The sequence below is a fragment of the Vidua chalybeata genome, chromosome Z (genome assembly GCF_026979565.1).
Source record: "Vidua chalybeata isolate OUT-0048 chromosome Z, bVidCha1 merged haplotype, whole genome shotgun sequence".
Lineage (NCBI taxonomy): Eukaryota > Metazoa > Chordata > Aves > Passeriformes > Viduidae > Vidua > Vidua chalybeata.
This window is the reverse complement of record NC_071570.1, coordinates 74056157-74072611: the sequence shown is the minus strand read 5'-3', so window position 1 is coordinate 74072611 and position 16455 is coordinate 74056157. Positions and strand designations below refer to the sequence as shown.

General features: G+C 41.6%; 1 protein-coding gene across 2 annotated transcripts in view; it reads right to left on the bottom strand.

The window, feature by feature from the left end:
* Positions 1-16455, bottom strand: part of EDIL3 (EGF like repeats and discoidin domains 3) — a 241025-nt gene that overhangs the window by 54298 nt on the left and 170272 nt on the right. For both annotated transcript variants that reach the window (XM_053968850.1, XM_053968851.1), the window contains one exon: positions 161-316. In XM_053968850.1, coding sequence (XP_053824825.1) covers positions 161-316 — 156 coding nt within the window. The remainder of the gene's footprint in view (positions 1-160; positions 317-16455) is intronic.

The window sequence follows — 16455 nt, the reverse complement described above, 5'->3', positions numbered from 1 at the left end:
AATGCAAATTTGTTGATTTTTTTTTTTCCCACAGAAAAATAATAACAGTGAAACCTATATCATACTGCCAGGCAATTAAGCTTAAATACCAGAGACATCTCATACTTCTGAAGGCAGCTAAACCATGAGATGCATTCAGATACAGATGACTTAATCTTACCATGTCCTCCTTTGTGCCTTTTACTTTGTACATTGTCCATGACTTCCCATCATTACTGTAGGCAATTTTATAAGATTTTACATATTCTGGACTTCCAATTCTCTTGGCACCTTGGGTTATAACTCCAGTGACTCGCATCTTCTTTTGCAGGTTTATCTGAAATAACAGCACACTGTTAATCTGATGGACACAATCCTTGATTCCTTTAATTACTTTTTTTTTTCCTAAATGAGTGGAAAAAACCATAGCTGTAGCATTTAAATGACTATTTTTTTACTTGAATTAATTCTTTTGATCTTTCATGAATTTCATGTGCAAATATATAGAGCAAATGAATGAAAAAAATTGAACCAAAAGCTTGGACTATGCTTATTTCTTGTATGTGTGCACAAATATATAAATATATTATGGATATACAGAATATTAATGGGATATTGCCTAATTTTGGCATATAGGGTTACTCCTACATATTTCCTGCCTGAAAGGGAAATGAAACAGGGTGATAATTTAACAAAAGCTATATCTTCTGTTCTGTCAGAAGCCAATTTGCAATACCATACAAAAGGCCCTATGTTAGCTTCAAGCAAAACTTCCGTGTAAATCTACATGGAAGTTCTGACAGCAAAGAAATTAGACTTCTGACTCTCACTGAAAATTCATATACCTAGTGATCAAGGCTGAAATGCTAATCCCAAAGCAGTCAGTAGCAAAATATCAGTCACTGCATATGAACATTCCTCGTGCGCTTGTCTGAGCTGAACACAACGCCTTGAAGTACGAAATGAAGATTTGTTCAGAGTGAACAAATTCAAGATTACTCCAGCAGCCTTAATTCTGCCTCCTTTACTCACCTGTGGCATGGGAAGCCTGACGACTCGGGGTGTGATATTCAAACCCAACAGTGTCAGACTCAGTCGGTGGCAGCTGCGCTCCTACCCCCTCAGCTGAAATCTGTGACTTTTGCACCAAATGAGGCTCAGCGAAGAGCTGTCACACCATGAGAGCTGTGTGAAGGTGCAGGCAGATGTGCAGTGCACGGAGATGAGTGGAAGTAGGAGAGAGCAAAGAACTGGGACAGGGTAAATAATACATTACACTACATTAGCACTTGTCTCCTCAAAATTAGTTTTATCTTTGCTCCCCTGTGGCTGGAGCTGACCCAGTGCAGTCCCCACTGTTTGGAGCAGCAGTCCCAGCACAGGTATGGGAGGGCTCAGAGGCAGATCTGCTGTCCAAATACCTAAATTGCTTTATTGTTTACATTGTGGCCTGAAGACTTTCTCCCTCTTTGTAATAAAATCTTACCTCTGTCCTCTGTGAAGGATGTAAGATGGTCAGACTTTGGTATTTTAAGATCTCTCTGTGTGCACAGTAGGAAACCTCTGGTTTCTTTGTCCAAACTATAGAATTTTTTGGTTTCTTCTGGGATTTTTTTTTTTTTTTTTTTTTTTTTTTTTTTTTTTTGAGTGAGTGAGTCTAGCTATTTCTCTGCTACTTTTCTGGAATAGTTGGCTTTTGGTGTAGTTTTACCATAGATCTCCCTATAAGAAATTATTAAACACACACACACCTTCGGATTAACAATGTGTGTTTTCGAGGTTTAGACCCATTGAGAGAGGAGAAGCCTCCTACAAAACCACCGGATTTTTTACAGGATCTTCCCCACATGTACCAGGAAAACTCAGGAATATTTGCAACTCCAGTGGGGAGAATGGACTCACAACAGGAATTCAGACAGGTATAAATTAGAAGAGATTCATTACTTTTTTCAGCCCTGGAAAACTTCTTTTCCCCAACTTCTGGTCTCTCAGAGGGGAAAACAAAATAAAATAAGTATGTTATATTTGTAAAAGGATAGCTCCAGAGACTACTATTAGTCCCATAACTACATTAAAAATGTAGTTAACATGGAATAGTATCCAGTTAAAGATTTATGTAAGTCTCTTATGAGTAGTTCATTCTCTATGTGGAATTTCAGAATATTAATTAACAGGCAAGTAAACCAATTTTCCATGTATTTACAAAATTGCTAATAATGAATTGAATAGCATCTGCAAAACTAAATTAGAAAGCACAGGGAAACAGAAACCAGACATTGATAATTTGCTGACTGGTAGCATCTTCACATTTCACTGCATGGGAAAAGGGAGGTATAATATGCAACACCAAACAAATTTTGTTTGATCCACTGAAGCAGAGAACTAACATTTTTTCAGCTTAATTGCCAATTTTGTTATTTCCAGGTAATAAACGTTGGGGTTTTGGATAAGAATTTATGGGGATTTTATTTCCCTGTTTACTGTCAAAGAATAATTTCTAATGAAACCATGGCATTAACCACTGGATGTCCTATTCCCATTTGCAGAATCTTTCCTTTTAGAGGATTTCTTGATCAGTGTCCATCCTTTGAGTCACAATCTGAGCTTTATTTTTAAGCAGCATTGAACTTGATGCAACATAAGAAATAAAACCAGGCTGCCTTGTTTTCCAAGTTCTACATATCCTGTCAACCTTTGCAGAAAAATCCCAATGAAGTGGGGATAAAAAAATGCTTTCCAATGCCCATGGCTTGCTTATATAGAAATCCCTCCTGGGCTAATGCCATGCTTTTCAATGAATATGGGTACATCAGGAATCAATTTTCCCTTTGTATCTTTGGGTTCTTTAATGTGTTTTAAATTTTTCAAATTTGACCTCGGCAAAAATTGAAAATACTGCAACTTTAGCAATGGCTGTAACAAAGCAGGGTCCAAAATCTTTCCTATTTAATATACTTCAGTAGGAAGCTGTGAAGAAATGTGAACTACATCATTTAGTGCTAAAAGCTTTTTCAAATGTGTTTTTCTGTGGCAATTGTGAGGGGAAAAACAGCTCAGGAAGCTCTGCTTTTTGGATTAAGAACCGGGACAGAAAATTATACATTTTAATTACATGTGTGATGATGTTTTAAAACAAAGAGGTGAAAGTCACCAGGATAGAAAAAAAGAATAACATATCTTTTTAAAAAAGGTCATGGATTCACTTCTTAAGGATTGCTTATCATTACCTAGATGAACTGGAAAAAAGCAAGGATGAAAGAAGATCAATAGTGTTTTAGGAGATTTACCCCGGTAATTTAAGTAATAAGGCATGGTAAAGGCCTTGTAAGAAGAAGAGGCAGGCATAGACATTTGAGGAATCTACTCACAGAGAGAAAGAGAGAGAGAGAAAGAAAAGGAAGGAAGGAAGTGCGGAAGGAAGGGAGGGAGGAAGGAAGGGAGGAAGGGAGGAAGGGAGGAAGGGAGGAAGGAAGGGAGGAAGGAAGGGAGGAAGGAAGGGAGGAAGGAAGGGAGGAAGGAAGGGAGGAAGGAAGGGAGGAAGGAAGGAAGGAAGGAAGGAAGGAAGGAAGGAAGGAAGGAAGGAAGGAAGGAAGGAAGGAAGGAAGGAAGGAAGGAAGGAAGGAAGGAAGGAAGGAAGGAAGGAAGGAAGGAAGGAAGGAAGGAAGGAAGGAAGGAAGGAAGGAAGGAAGGAAGGAAGGAAGGAAGGAAGGAAGGAAGGAAGGAAGGAAGGAAGGAAGGAAGGAAGAAGGAAGGAAGGAAGGAAGGAAGGAAGGAAGGAAGGGAAGGAAGGAAGGAAGGAAGGAAGGAAGGAAGGAAGGAAGGAAGGAAGGAAGGAGGAAGGAAGGAAGGAAGGAAGGAAGGAAGGAAGGAAGGAAGGAAGGAAGGAAGGAAGGAAGGAAGGAAGGAAGGAAGGAAGGAAGGAAGGAAGGAAGGAAGGAAGGAAGGAAGGAAGGAAGGAAGGAAGGAAGGAAGGAAGGAAGGAAGGAAGGAAGGAAGGAAGGAAGGAGGAAGGAAGGAAGGAAGGAAGGAAGGAAGGAAGGAAGGAAGGAAGGAAGGAAGGAAGGAAGGAAGGAAGGAAGGAAGGAAGGAAGGAAGGAAGGAAGGAAGGAAGGAAGGAAGGAAGGAAGGAAGGATCAGTTTTACCATTTTAACGTTTACCATTTAAATTTATTGTAGGATCAATGGATTCAGACTTGACACGACCTCTGCTCAAGGTCCTGTGTTCAGCACCAGCTCAGAGGGGTCTCCTGCATCCAGTGACTTCCATGGGATTTGACAATCCCAGGATATGCCAGGGATTTGGCTGCAGTCTGAGAACACCCAGTGCCCTAAAACCTTATGGCACAAAGAACTTTATGAAACTCAGATAAGGCTCTTCTTGACACCTGCAGGCTGTGGAATCTGCTCTGATGGCCCTTGCATGCCAATGAGGAGGATTTCTGGAACTGGAATGTGTGATGAACATGGAGTTTCTCAGGTAAAGCTGTGTGTAAAATGAAGCCAGTAGTCAGATACCAATGTATTTAAATCTGTCTCTACAAGAACTGGACTATGCCACACACAGGGTGGACGGTGCAAAGTCACTGTGCTGGTGTTGAGGAAAGCACAAAGAGAGGACAGTCATGGAGCCAACTCAGTTTATGTGAGTTCAGGGACTGTGGCAAGAAACACCACCTCAGGTCCTCTGCTGGGTACAAAACTGAAAGCTGAATTCATCCATATAGCCGAAACAAATAAAATAAAATCACTTGAGGCAGATACCCTCTAGAACAGTGTATGACTGAGAGCTAGGGAATAAAATCAACTCCTTTAATTTAAGAAGTCCCAGAAATTCCTTCTAATCTTATTTGTTTCAACCACCATAGTTCTCCCAACTCCATGATTACACAGAGCACTCTGATGGTCACAGCAGGTTACAGAGCCATGGCCTTTCTCCACAGGAGGGGAAAAAGGGACCAGGTGCTCTGTGCTCACTGCTCTCAGCACTGGTCCTGTAGGAGTCATTATCTATTAAACAATTTTCACTAATGCTTTGGACTCCAGTGATTCACTCCAATCTGTTTGGGGATGCTATATTGTTGTCTATACCCACGAAGACATATCCAATCTAGATTTTACAGGAACCTGGAAAAGAAATCCATATTGCAAAGGAAATAAGCAGGGAAGAATTTTTCTCTAAGAGAAAGTGGTAAAATGAACAAGGTAATTTTAAGAGTTCCTGTTGATTGTACAGGGCACCATTTTCAGAGGCAATTCAGAATGAGTCCTGCAAATCTGCATGGTGTGAGTGCAGCTCCACTGGTAGCTGTGAGTTAATGTAGGAACTTGTTTTTCATAAACAAGTCCAAAGGGCTCCACAAAACAAAGACCATCAGTAGCTTCTCAGCATGGTTTACAAACCTTAGAACCATAAGAAAAAAGAAGATTAAATTCAGAATCGTAATGTGTGAATGCAACCGAGCAGCAGGGACTGGGGCAGCTCCAGTGCAAGGTGTTCATCTTCCTCTTACAATTTATGATCAAATGCTAGCATATTCACTTTGCAGAAGCTATAAAATGGCCAAAAAGATAAAAAAAAAACCACCCAGCTGCGTCCGTCTTATCTACATTATTCCAGGCAGGAGAGGAGGAGAGGGATGAGAAGACAGAGGGACTTTAGGAAGACCCCTACATGACGCTCCTGGACAGAATCCATAACCATATTCCCCTCATTTGTTATCTCACTGTTAGCAATAACACCACTAACATTTCCTGCAGAACAGCCTTGTCTTAGTGCTCCTCCAGAGCAAGCTTTCCAGAAATGCTCAAATTAAAGCCTATATGAAACCTTGTGTCTTTGAGATCTTAAATGTAGTTTTTAGATTCAAAAACAGGAATGCATTTTATGGAGAACAAAGGTGTTTACCTGTTTCAGTCATGCGATGGAATAGTGTTGTCATAAATAATTCTTCATCTTTTCTAGCACAAAGTAAATATATCTTTACTGCTACTCACCATTACTCACATAAAAATGGGGTTGAATAAGAGATCAAGGTTATACTGGCATTAAAAGATTTATTACAGCAACCCTTCCCTGCTGATCTCATCAGGTTTTGAAGGATTGAAATTTAATTTTTTTTGTCTCTCCTCTCTTTTTTGGTTTCCCAAAGTCATACTTCTGACAAAGCTAGATAGAAAGCACCCAGACAAACATTTTCTGATGAAAAATAGGGATACTTGCCAATAGAAATGCTTTTTAATAAACCCAGGAAATGAACAACCTGACACAATCCCCTCAATACTGGGAAAGTCAGCAAGTCTGAAAGCTCCTTCCTGTGCTTCCTTTTCAGCCTCCAAGATTGTTTCCTCCAATCTGAACAGGACAAACTGCTGTTTCACCCTGGTGCCACACCAGCTGCAGAGCTGGGCTGGTGATGAGGAGCAGGAAGGGCACAGCAGGTCAGCCACTATTAGCTTCCCCTTGCAAAGCCTCGCTGGCACCTGCACACAAGGTGCTCATCTGTCTTGCCTGTCTGTGGCTTTTTGATACTCTCCTAATCAGCACTGTCAGCAGAGCTCCCCTGGATTTAGTTCAGGGCATTAATGCAGTCAGCACAGTGGCAGTGATGTGTGTTTTAAGCAGCACACGGCGAGGATACGCAGTGATTTATCCACAGCAGCACCGGTGCTGACATGCTGGAAAGGGGTCTGCCACACGGAGGAAAACATGTTTTATTGTAAAATATTCACATGGTGGTGTAAATTGTTGTCTTGCAATAGGCTAGGAGAACAAAGGTTTGTTACAGGTTGCTTTGAAAATAATAATTCCCAGCGTGGTTGTGGGATTGCACCTTGAGGACAGACCAGTTAAACACTCAGGTTGTTTCTGATCCCAGCCCACTTTGTTTCACTTATGTGGATGCAGGTCCAGCAAAGCGCCCTCATAACTTTGCTATTGCATCCTCTGAAAACCCTCCTGCTGTTTCCAGCTTATCACACCTCAGGGTAAGAACAAACACCTCTCAGGACTTCCCTGCACCCACCAGCATCTCAGCCTCAGCCAACCTTCTAAAAACAACTCATCACCTTTGCCATCCTCAATGGGACTTATTCATGTACCTGCTTTAAATTAGACATGCAGAATCAGAGATGCAAACTGGACCACTAATTTAATTTGCCCCTCTGTGAAAAGATCAGAATATATGTTAGACCCTACTTGTATGGAAAACATAAATTACAAGGATTGTTTGGCCCATGTAATGCTAATGTGGAGAAACATACGTTAAGAGAATTATCAAAAATCACCTGCTTCATTTGGCTTTTGTTGAGAACTCTCAATTTATGCCTCAGAGAGTTTACATAATTAGACAGACTAGAAAACTTGCTTAGTCTGTTCCTTCTTATTATTAAGTCATTATTTTAGTCCCAAAGGTAGTTGTTATGAATGCCATTAACAGGTTTATATGAATTATTCATACACTGCCATGTTTAGACTGCCATCTCAAGAAGAGGCCAATAATCAGTCTCACATTGTTCAGAGGTTTGTAGCCCTGCAAAATATCGTCTTATTTGCAAAGTATTGATCAAATGAGTATTAGCTATCTGAAACTGAATGTTACCTAAGAAAAAAACAAGGTCATTTATTGTTATTATTATTTTCTTCATATGCTTTGAACTTATGAAAACTCTTCCTGCCTTTGGAACGTTAATGGCTCTCAGAAAGAACTTCCCCACAATGTCTAGAAGACATCCTGAAGAATCAGCCTAAGTGTATGTAAATAAAAATGCCATTGAAAATATCTGCATGTATTTTCCCTTGTAAAATAGATTTGATCAACAGCTCGTAGATCTAGAAGATGTGATGTCACACTCAGGTCAAAAGTACATACTTTTCTTTTCATCCTACATGAAAGCTGTCTTCCTTAGGGAAAAGAAGGGAATTCAAAGAGGTGCAATATTAAAATCACCGTGAAAATACACTCAGGGAAATTTCTCGGTTGTGAAATTACTTCAGACATTGAGAGGTATTTTCTCTCACACACTTGCTGTTTTTATGGTGCTTTGGCAGATGCACTCTGGTAAAAACGCTGAAGAAAATTATGATCTTCTCTTGGACAACTGGGAAAAATTCCCACTCTGGCTTCAGTGGGTTTTGTCTAGGTCCTATGCATGTTCCCAGACCAAGAAGTCATGGAATTATAGAGTTTCAAGGTTTGAAAAGACATCCAATGTACTGATTAAAGGAGTGTTAACCACCTGAAATCTGAGAATTCTTGGGAGATATGGTTTTTCTAACCCTGTGAGATCCCATAATAAACTTATTAGTGATAAGAGTGCTATCAAATGGTGCACAGCCTGTATTAAAATATGTATCTTTGTCCCCTTTCTTCATGGTCAAGGTAATCTTAATCAATCTTCGGGGACAACCTCTTAGTTGCTGAGACACTGCTTGCGTGGGGAGAGAGGCCAAGATTTGGGATAGACACAAGGGGAGTGAAAGGCTAGTGAAGCACACAGGGGGCAGATTGATGTGATTGATGAAAAGACTGCAGCACTCAAATGATTTCTCAGCCCACGGATGCTGTTACAGAACACAGAAAGCTGGCTCAAATTATTAATATCTTCTGAACCCTAAGAAATTGGCTATTTGTTGAATCCTGACAACCACACTCATTAAATATTTTTTATTATCTTTTGAAATTAGGACTCAAAAGGAAAAAGAAAAAGTTCCTAAAGAAATGTTAAACATTACCCTTTGGCTAAAAGTTACCCTTTTCCTATATTATTTATACTATATTAATAGTATATAAATATACTATTTATATGTATGTTTTTTCTCAAAATATTTTTCCTTCTACAAAAATCTGAAGGCAAAAGATTAGGCTAAAAAAAAAAAAAATTAAACATTGCTTGATTTTGTGATAGACAATCTTTGAAAAGTCTCACTGAGACAGTCAAGGCTTGGACCATGTCTTTTTATCTTAACCACTCAAGGAAGAAGGTTCTAAGAGTGTAAGAGTGAAATATGCTCATATTTTTGAGTTCACAGAATTAGTGTGTGGCTTAAATTGGAAGGTCTTTGAGATGAAAAACACATGCCACCTTTTCCAGGGGAGGTCAAGGAGGCTGAGTTGATTTCAGCCCTGGTTTTCTGTGGCAGTTCTCATGGTGCTGGTGACTTTCTGTGCTTCCAACAGCCTGGAATGCTGTGGGGCCATGGAAACTGAAGTGAGAGAATCTTGGACTGAGAAATGGGCGAGCAGCAGGTCCAGAGGGCTGTAATCAGTGTCAGGGGGTCTAGTTGGAGATGTGCCACTGGTGGTGCTACCCAAGGTTCAATACTGGGGTAAATAATTGTTTAATTTGTTCCTCAGTGATAGGATGAGAGGTCAGTGCAATTCACTGGTCAGTGAGGGGTTCTCAGCAGTTCACTGACCACACATGGCTGGGATGAGAGGCCAAAACCTCTGAGGGGCCCTTCAAAGGGACCTCGACAGGTTGCACAGTTAGGCAGGGAAGAAATGCCTGCAGTTTAATAAGGGAAAAGCAGGTCCTGCACCTGGGCAGCAACAGCTCCAGGCAGCAGCACAGCCTGGGGATCTGCTGGGGTGGCTCTGTGAGGAAGGACCTGGGGGTTCTGGTGGGCAATGAGCTGTCCCCAGCCAGCAGAGTGTCCTGGGGGAAGGGAAGGTCCATTGGATTTGGGGGGACATTGGGAAGAGCATTGCCAGCACGTCAGGAAGGGGATGCTGCCCCTCTGCCCAGCCCTGTGAGGGCACATCTGCAGTGCAGTGTCCACCTCCTCAGGACAGGAGGACAGGGAGCTCCTGGAGCAGGTCCAGTGGAGGGAGGGGGACAAAGGTGATTCAGGACCTGGAGCATCTCCGTGCCCAGGAAGGGCTGAGGGAGCTGGGGCTGCTCAGCCTGGAGAGGAGCCCCAGCTGAGAGGGACCTCAGCCCTGGGTGTCCCTTTGTCCATCCCTGTCTGTCTGTCCCTGTCTGTCCCTGTCTGTGTGTCCCGGTCTGTCCCTGGGTGTCCCTGTGTGTCCTTGTCTGTCTCTGTCCATCCCTGTGTCCCCCTGTCCGTCCCTGTGTGTCCCTGTGTGTCCCTGCCTGTCCCAGTCTGTCCCTGTCTGTCTGTCCCTCTCTGTCCCTGTCTGTCCCAGTCTGTCTGTCCCTGTGTGTCCCTGGGTGTCCCCCTGTGTCCCTGTCTATCCCTGTCTATCTGTCCCTGTCTGTCCCAGTCTGTCCCAATCTGTCTGTCCCAGTCTGTCCCTGTCTGTCTGTCCCAGTCTGTCCCAGTCTGTCCCTGTCTGTCTGTCCCAGTCTGTCCCAGTCTGTCCCAATCTGTCTGTCCCAGTCTGTCCCAGTCTGTCTGTCCCAGTCTGTCCCAGTCTGTCCCTGTGTCCCCCTGTGTGTCCCCGGGTGTTCCCCTGTGTCCCTGTCTGTCTCTGTCTGTCTCTGTCTGTCTCTGTCTGTCCCTGTCTGTCCGTCTGTCCCTGTGTTTCCCTGTCCGTGTGTGCCCCTGTCTGTCCCAATCTATCCCAGTCTGTTCCTGTGTCCCCCTGTCTGTCCCAGTCTGTCCCAGTCTGTTCCTGTGTCCCCCTGTCTGTCCCAGTCTGTCCCAGTCTGTCCCTGTCTGTCCCTGTCTGTCTGTCCCAGTCTGTCCCAGTCTGTTCCAGTCTGTCCCAGTCTGTCCCAGTCTGTCCCTGTCTGTCTCTGTCTGTCTCTGTCTGTCTGTCTCTGTCTGTCTGTCCCAGTCTGTCTGTCCCAGTCTGTCCCAGTCTGTCCCAGTCTGTCTGTCCCTGTCTGTCTGTCCCTGTCTGTCCCAACTTGTCCCTGTGTGTCTGTCCCAATCTGTCCATCTGTCCCAATCTGTCTGTCCCAGTCTGTCCCTGTCTGTCTGTCTCTGTCTGTCTGTCCCTGTCTGTCTGTCCCAGTCTGTCCCAGTCTGTCCCAGTCTGTACCAGTCTGTCCCAGTCTGTCTGTCCCAGTCTGTCCCAGTCTGTCTGTCCCTGTCTGTCTGTCCCAGTCTGTCCCTGTCTGTCTGTCCCAGTCTGTCCCTTTCTGTCTGTCCCAGTCTGTCCCTGTCTGTCCCTGTCTGTCTGTCCCTGTCTGTCTCTGTGTGTCCCAGTCTGTCCCTGTCTGTCCCTGTCTGTCTGTCCCAGTGTGTCCCAGTCTGTCCCTGTGTGCAGAGCTCAGAGCAGCCCCAGGCTCTGCTCCAGGCCCAGCGATGTCCCCAGAGCCCCGGGCAGGGGCTGAGCCCAGCAATTCCTGCCCAGGAGGCAGAACTGCTGCCCTGGGCAGAGCCAGCCCTGAGCAGAGCCCAGAGGGGCTGTGGGGTCTCCTCCTGGGGATGTTCCAGAGCCACAGGGACACAGTCCCATGTGCTCTGGGGTGGCCCTGCTGGAGCAGGGAGGTGGCACCAGGTGACCCACTGTGGTGCCTTCCAAGCTGGCCCATCCTGGCATACCACACAAAAAAAATCTTAATATCCTGACATGTAGTCTTATTTTATCTTAAACTTTGTTCCCTGAACCTTAGCTTTATTGAAATGACTTGAAACAATAAACTTTTCTAGAAGTCAAGTTTAGCAGGACAGAAACTACGAGTGAGGATCATTTGCTTTGCCAGTTTTTAAGCAAGTGTTTAGAAGGTAAAAATGACTCATTTTACTATCACACATCAGCATGACATCATCTCACAGATTTGGGTGCTGTCCTCCCCACAAGGTGACTAGGATACCCACACATCATTCTGTTATGGACCACCCCAAAGGTGCTGGAGCACCTTTTACTTGCTTCTTCCTGATGAAAAAAAAAAAAAAAAAAAAAAAAAAACCACAAACAAAAAAACACAAGTGGACACGTGGTTGCTCCTTTTGGTGTCGCCACTTTCTAAGAATTGATTGCTTTTAATGTCAGAGTGGCAAATGGGGAAGAAAAAATTAGTTGGAATGCATGCTGTTGCAGATGCAGGGAATAAAGTGTTTAAAGGTCCTGTCCCTTCAGTCCTTCAGCCACATTAGGTGGAGTAATTAAGGAAAGCTGGCACGGGGGCTGACAGAGCATGTTATGGATGGTGTTCATAACAGCATCCTGCCTCAGTTGCCATGGGGATGCTGACTCCGAACTGTTTTGTGCACCCAGAACCTCAGCCCAAAGTTGTTTGAATGTGCCTGTGACTGGGATGAAAGCAGGAGCTGTGATATGAAATGGATACCAAGATGCAGGGCACCAGGGAGTCTGTGGATGATTACACTAAGAAATAGGCTCTCAGCCCCTTTGTTTTCTGCTCTGAGTACATAAATTACATTTTTGGCCTGTCAGCTAAATGTTTAGATGCTGAGGGAGGTCTTCAGAGAGCAGACACTGGTATTGAGTTCACTGAAGTCAGTGAATTTATGGCAGACTTTGGCTAGCAGACAGCCTCTTCTGATTCCTGCAGATCAAAGGTCCTGAGTGGCATTGTTTTAATTCAACTGCACTTTCCTTGTTAGTTTCTGTTCTCCACAGCAAGGGCTTTCAGATACTTACTGCCTCGCATCAATATCCTCCAAGGAAGTCCTTCTATGGTATTGAGCCAAATTTTTAAATATTGACAATAAAAAGAAGAACTTTAACAACTTTTTAGCATTTAACTTAGCAGGCTAAACCTTCCTATGCGGTGCACATCACCTTGCGGGTTGACTCTGAGGCTGCACTTCATAAAGTTCACCTGACAGTGAGATGAGAGCTACATTAAGTGATATAAAACATTTAAACTGCAGTGACAGGTATTTTTGGAAGCCCGTTCACCAGTGCTCATGAATGAGGAAATGAACTTTGACAAAATGAATGGCTTCACAGATGGCAGTTTGCTTGGAGCTCTCACCAACAGATGTTTGAGTGAATGTTCTGCAAGGCCTCTGTGTATTTTGGGTTTTATCATTTCATTAGCAAATAGCTATCACCTGGTGTGTACTTGCTCTTTGGAGGCTCTTGATGAGGAAGCTGATAACTATTTTTTCCTGTGCCTTTTTTTGTTGTTGTTGTTGTTGTATTGTTTTTTTTTTTTTTTTGGTTGTTGTTCTGTTTTTGTTTTTGTTTTTGTTTTTGTTTTTGTTTTGAGGGAAAAAAACCCACACGATGCTTTGTGGTTTTCTGCTTGGGCATAAGAATGATGGAACTTTAGGGTTTTTTTACAAATAATTTTTGCTTGTGTCATAGTAGTTATGATTAGGTTTGTTAGATTCATTGTCACAGATTTAATTATGCTATGGGACTGAAAGTCCCAAAAAGGCGAGGCTGAGCACCAGAGGTGGAATTGAAACCAAAAGTGGTGTGGAGACACTTGTGTAAAAAACATATTAAGCCTCAATCAAAACATAAACTCTACCTAACAGCAATCATATGGCAATACAGTTAGACTTTTTTTTTTTAAAGCATTCTCTGTGCTTTTCAATTAAAAAAAATACTAAATAAATTAATTCTAAGTAAGACAGAGATCAGGGAAATTTTTTGCCCTGACTCGGTTTGGCTAGGTCCCTTTCCATCACAGGTGATCTTTTTTTATGAAAAATATCTACAGCAAAAGTGTTTACTCATAGTTTCAAGAAATATAGTGAAGAAATTTTCTTAAAGCTGGGCATAGTTATTAAAGAAGCTAAATTTAAAAAAGCAAAAGGTGTTATTTACAACTGACACACTGAAATGTTAAATAAACCATTTGTATTTTACTTTGGACTGGAGTGCTAATATATTTAAATTGCCAATCAGAGGTTGAGCACATTTTCCATCAAACTGTTGTATTTCTCATTATTGTATTTCATCTGAATTTTAGCACATAATTTCAGAAAAACTGTTTGGGGAATAAATTAGCAAAATTATAGAATTATATTTTTCTTTCCATATATTCTAAGTAAGACTTGTAACTTTTCCACTTTGAAATTACAACTTGACTTTCAAAAATTGATTCCAAACAGAAAAACATGAAATACAGATGGAAAGGGATTTATTCTTTGAAGAAGAAACTTCAGAATAAATATTTGGGATCATCTTGTATGCAATAAAAACTAGAGGAAAAAAGCTGAATAATCAGCCTGAACCAACTTTACTTCCCACTTTTGGTTCTGCAACCAAACTGAGCAGTCTACCTGTTTTGTGAGTTAATCCTTCAAACCTCCAGCTACTCATAACAACAAAATAACTATTTGAATATTTTATTTAAAAAAATGTTTTGTAACCATACCAATGTCTCTGGAGAAACAGTTTATGCCATTTTAGTGAGAAATAACAAAATATGGGGTTTTTTTTATTCTATTTAGCACTTTGCATTTATACATAACAGTCTCCAGCAACAGGTCAGGTGTTCAAACATAGTGTCATGATGCTCAGTAATTCACGCATTTTCTCAAAATTCTCCAGGTATAAGCAATGCAGGAATCTGCTTTGGGTGGCTGTGGGTTTTACACTTTGTAAAAAACAATTTCCGTGTCCAAAAAACCACAAAACACTTAAAAGTTGTGAATAGGGGAAAAATGAATTAAGAAATATGAGGATGGTTAAAACTGGGAGACCAAGCTGGGAGTGTTGAAACTGGGAGAGGAGGAGAAGTGTAAGGGCACAGGCATGGATTCCTAGGCTGGAATTCGCTGGAGAGGAGTAACGTTCACAAAATCCTGCTGGCAGTTTGTGTTTTTTATTAGATAGTAATCCATGGGCAGCATCATATCCATGATTTTGGATATGGTAGAGGGACAACAGAAACAGTAATCCTGCCCATGGCCATATCTATTCTGATTCATATTGCCTTAAAAAGAATAACTAATACAGGAATAGAAAAATACAGATGCAAGGAATGACCAAAGATGAAGTGAAATCAGAAAAAAACAAACCAACGTTTTTCAAAACCATAAATGCAAAGGGATAGAAGGGAAAAGAGAAACTGCTTAAAAAAAAAAAATAAAAAGAAAAAAGAGTTGACAAAAGAGACTCATTACTGGAACAGTCAATGTGAACATTTTGGTTATACTTCAGGACCAATTAATGAAAAATAGATGTATGTGATTTTTTTTTTTTTGTCATTGTATTTCCAAACCATAAAAGTTAATATCACTAATAAAGTGCTAAGCAGTACACAGGTGCAATTTTATCACAGCCAATCTGTGAGGAGAAACAGAGGTCAGGAGAACTTTAAAAGGCAGATATGACTTACTCAGGCTTTAATTTGCTTCCAAAAACATGGTCAGTGACCCTTTAAATCACAAGCCAATTACAAGCATTGTAGTGCCATTACTAATTACATGCTGAGAGTGTAAATTTAAAATGGCAATTTCAATTTTCAGTTCATTGGGAGAATGCAGGAAAATGAAATTGCATACTAATTAGTTCATGTGTATCAGACACCTGAAAGATTAGAGAAAAAACCAAAACTTCTGCACTCATTACAAGTGAGTTATAAGCAGAACACTCAAACCTTTTATTTGCCAGGCTGCATATAAATAAAGAAATTAAATGGCAAAGAAAATTGATAATGATGGAACAAGGCAAAAATAGCTACAGGCCTGTACATAATCATACTTTGAGGGACTTTGCCCATTATACATGGCTTCCTTTAGAATTTATCTAGCATTAGAAGCTACAAGAGGGGAACAGGCGATTGCTTCGGGTTCACCGCACTAAATGTTAATTTGTATGTCCTAAAAATGGATTTTCTGGCTTTGTAACTTTCCACTTAATCTCTGCCAAACACACACACCATTTTTCAGTGCCTTCTTCTGGACCAGGTGCTTCCTCACTCAGAGCAGCTAGGAGAAGATTCCTTGTGCTGCTGCCAGTAGGGTCCGGGAAGAAGCTGGTGACACAACAGAGTAAAAACCCAAGTAGAGGGTTTGACACCTTTTCTCCCATGAGCCAGAAATTTAGCCCAAATCTGGCTTTTTGTACCCCTCCACAAACATTTATGGAGCACCTCCCTGGGCATTACAGAACCTGTGCAGAAATAAGGGGGGATTTCTGCTTCTCCTCTCACCAAACTGCTCACCCGTACGAGGGTCAGACGGTGTTTGTTTCTTAAAGCTTGAAGAACAAGACAGTGCTCTGATGTAAAGATCTACTATGCATAAAGTGTGTGTCTGTGGAGTCTGTGACTCTCCACCTTGCCAGAGCTAAAAAGAGTCTCTGTAGAACACTGAAAAGCTCTTTTTCCCTGCAACCATCATCTCCCGAAAAAAAGTTTCAGATTTTCTGGTTCCAGGTGTTTTAAAGAAAGAGAAAAGGCAGGAAAAATATCCTGTGATGAATTCTGCTCTGAAATGACAAAGATTATTTTTAATTTTGCCCTGAACTGAAGAAAAGAGGATTAAAAAATAGCATTTGGCAAGTTTTTTGAAAACGATAGACTAAAGTTTGTTTTGCAAGAAAAGATGAGAAGGAAAATAAGGAAATGCTTAAACCACTTAAATTGTATGATATAAGCTTCTCAAAAGTCCTTACACCCCATGGTTGTCAAAATTAC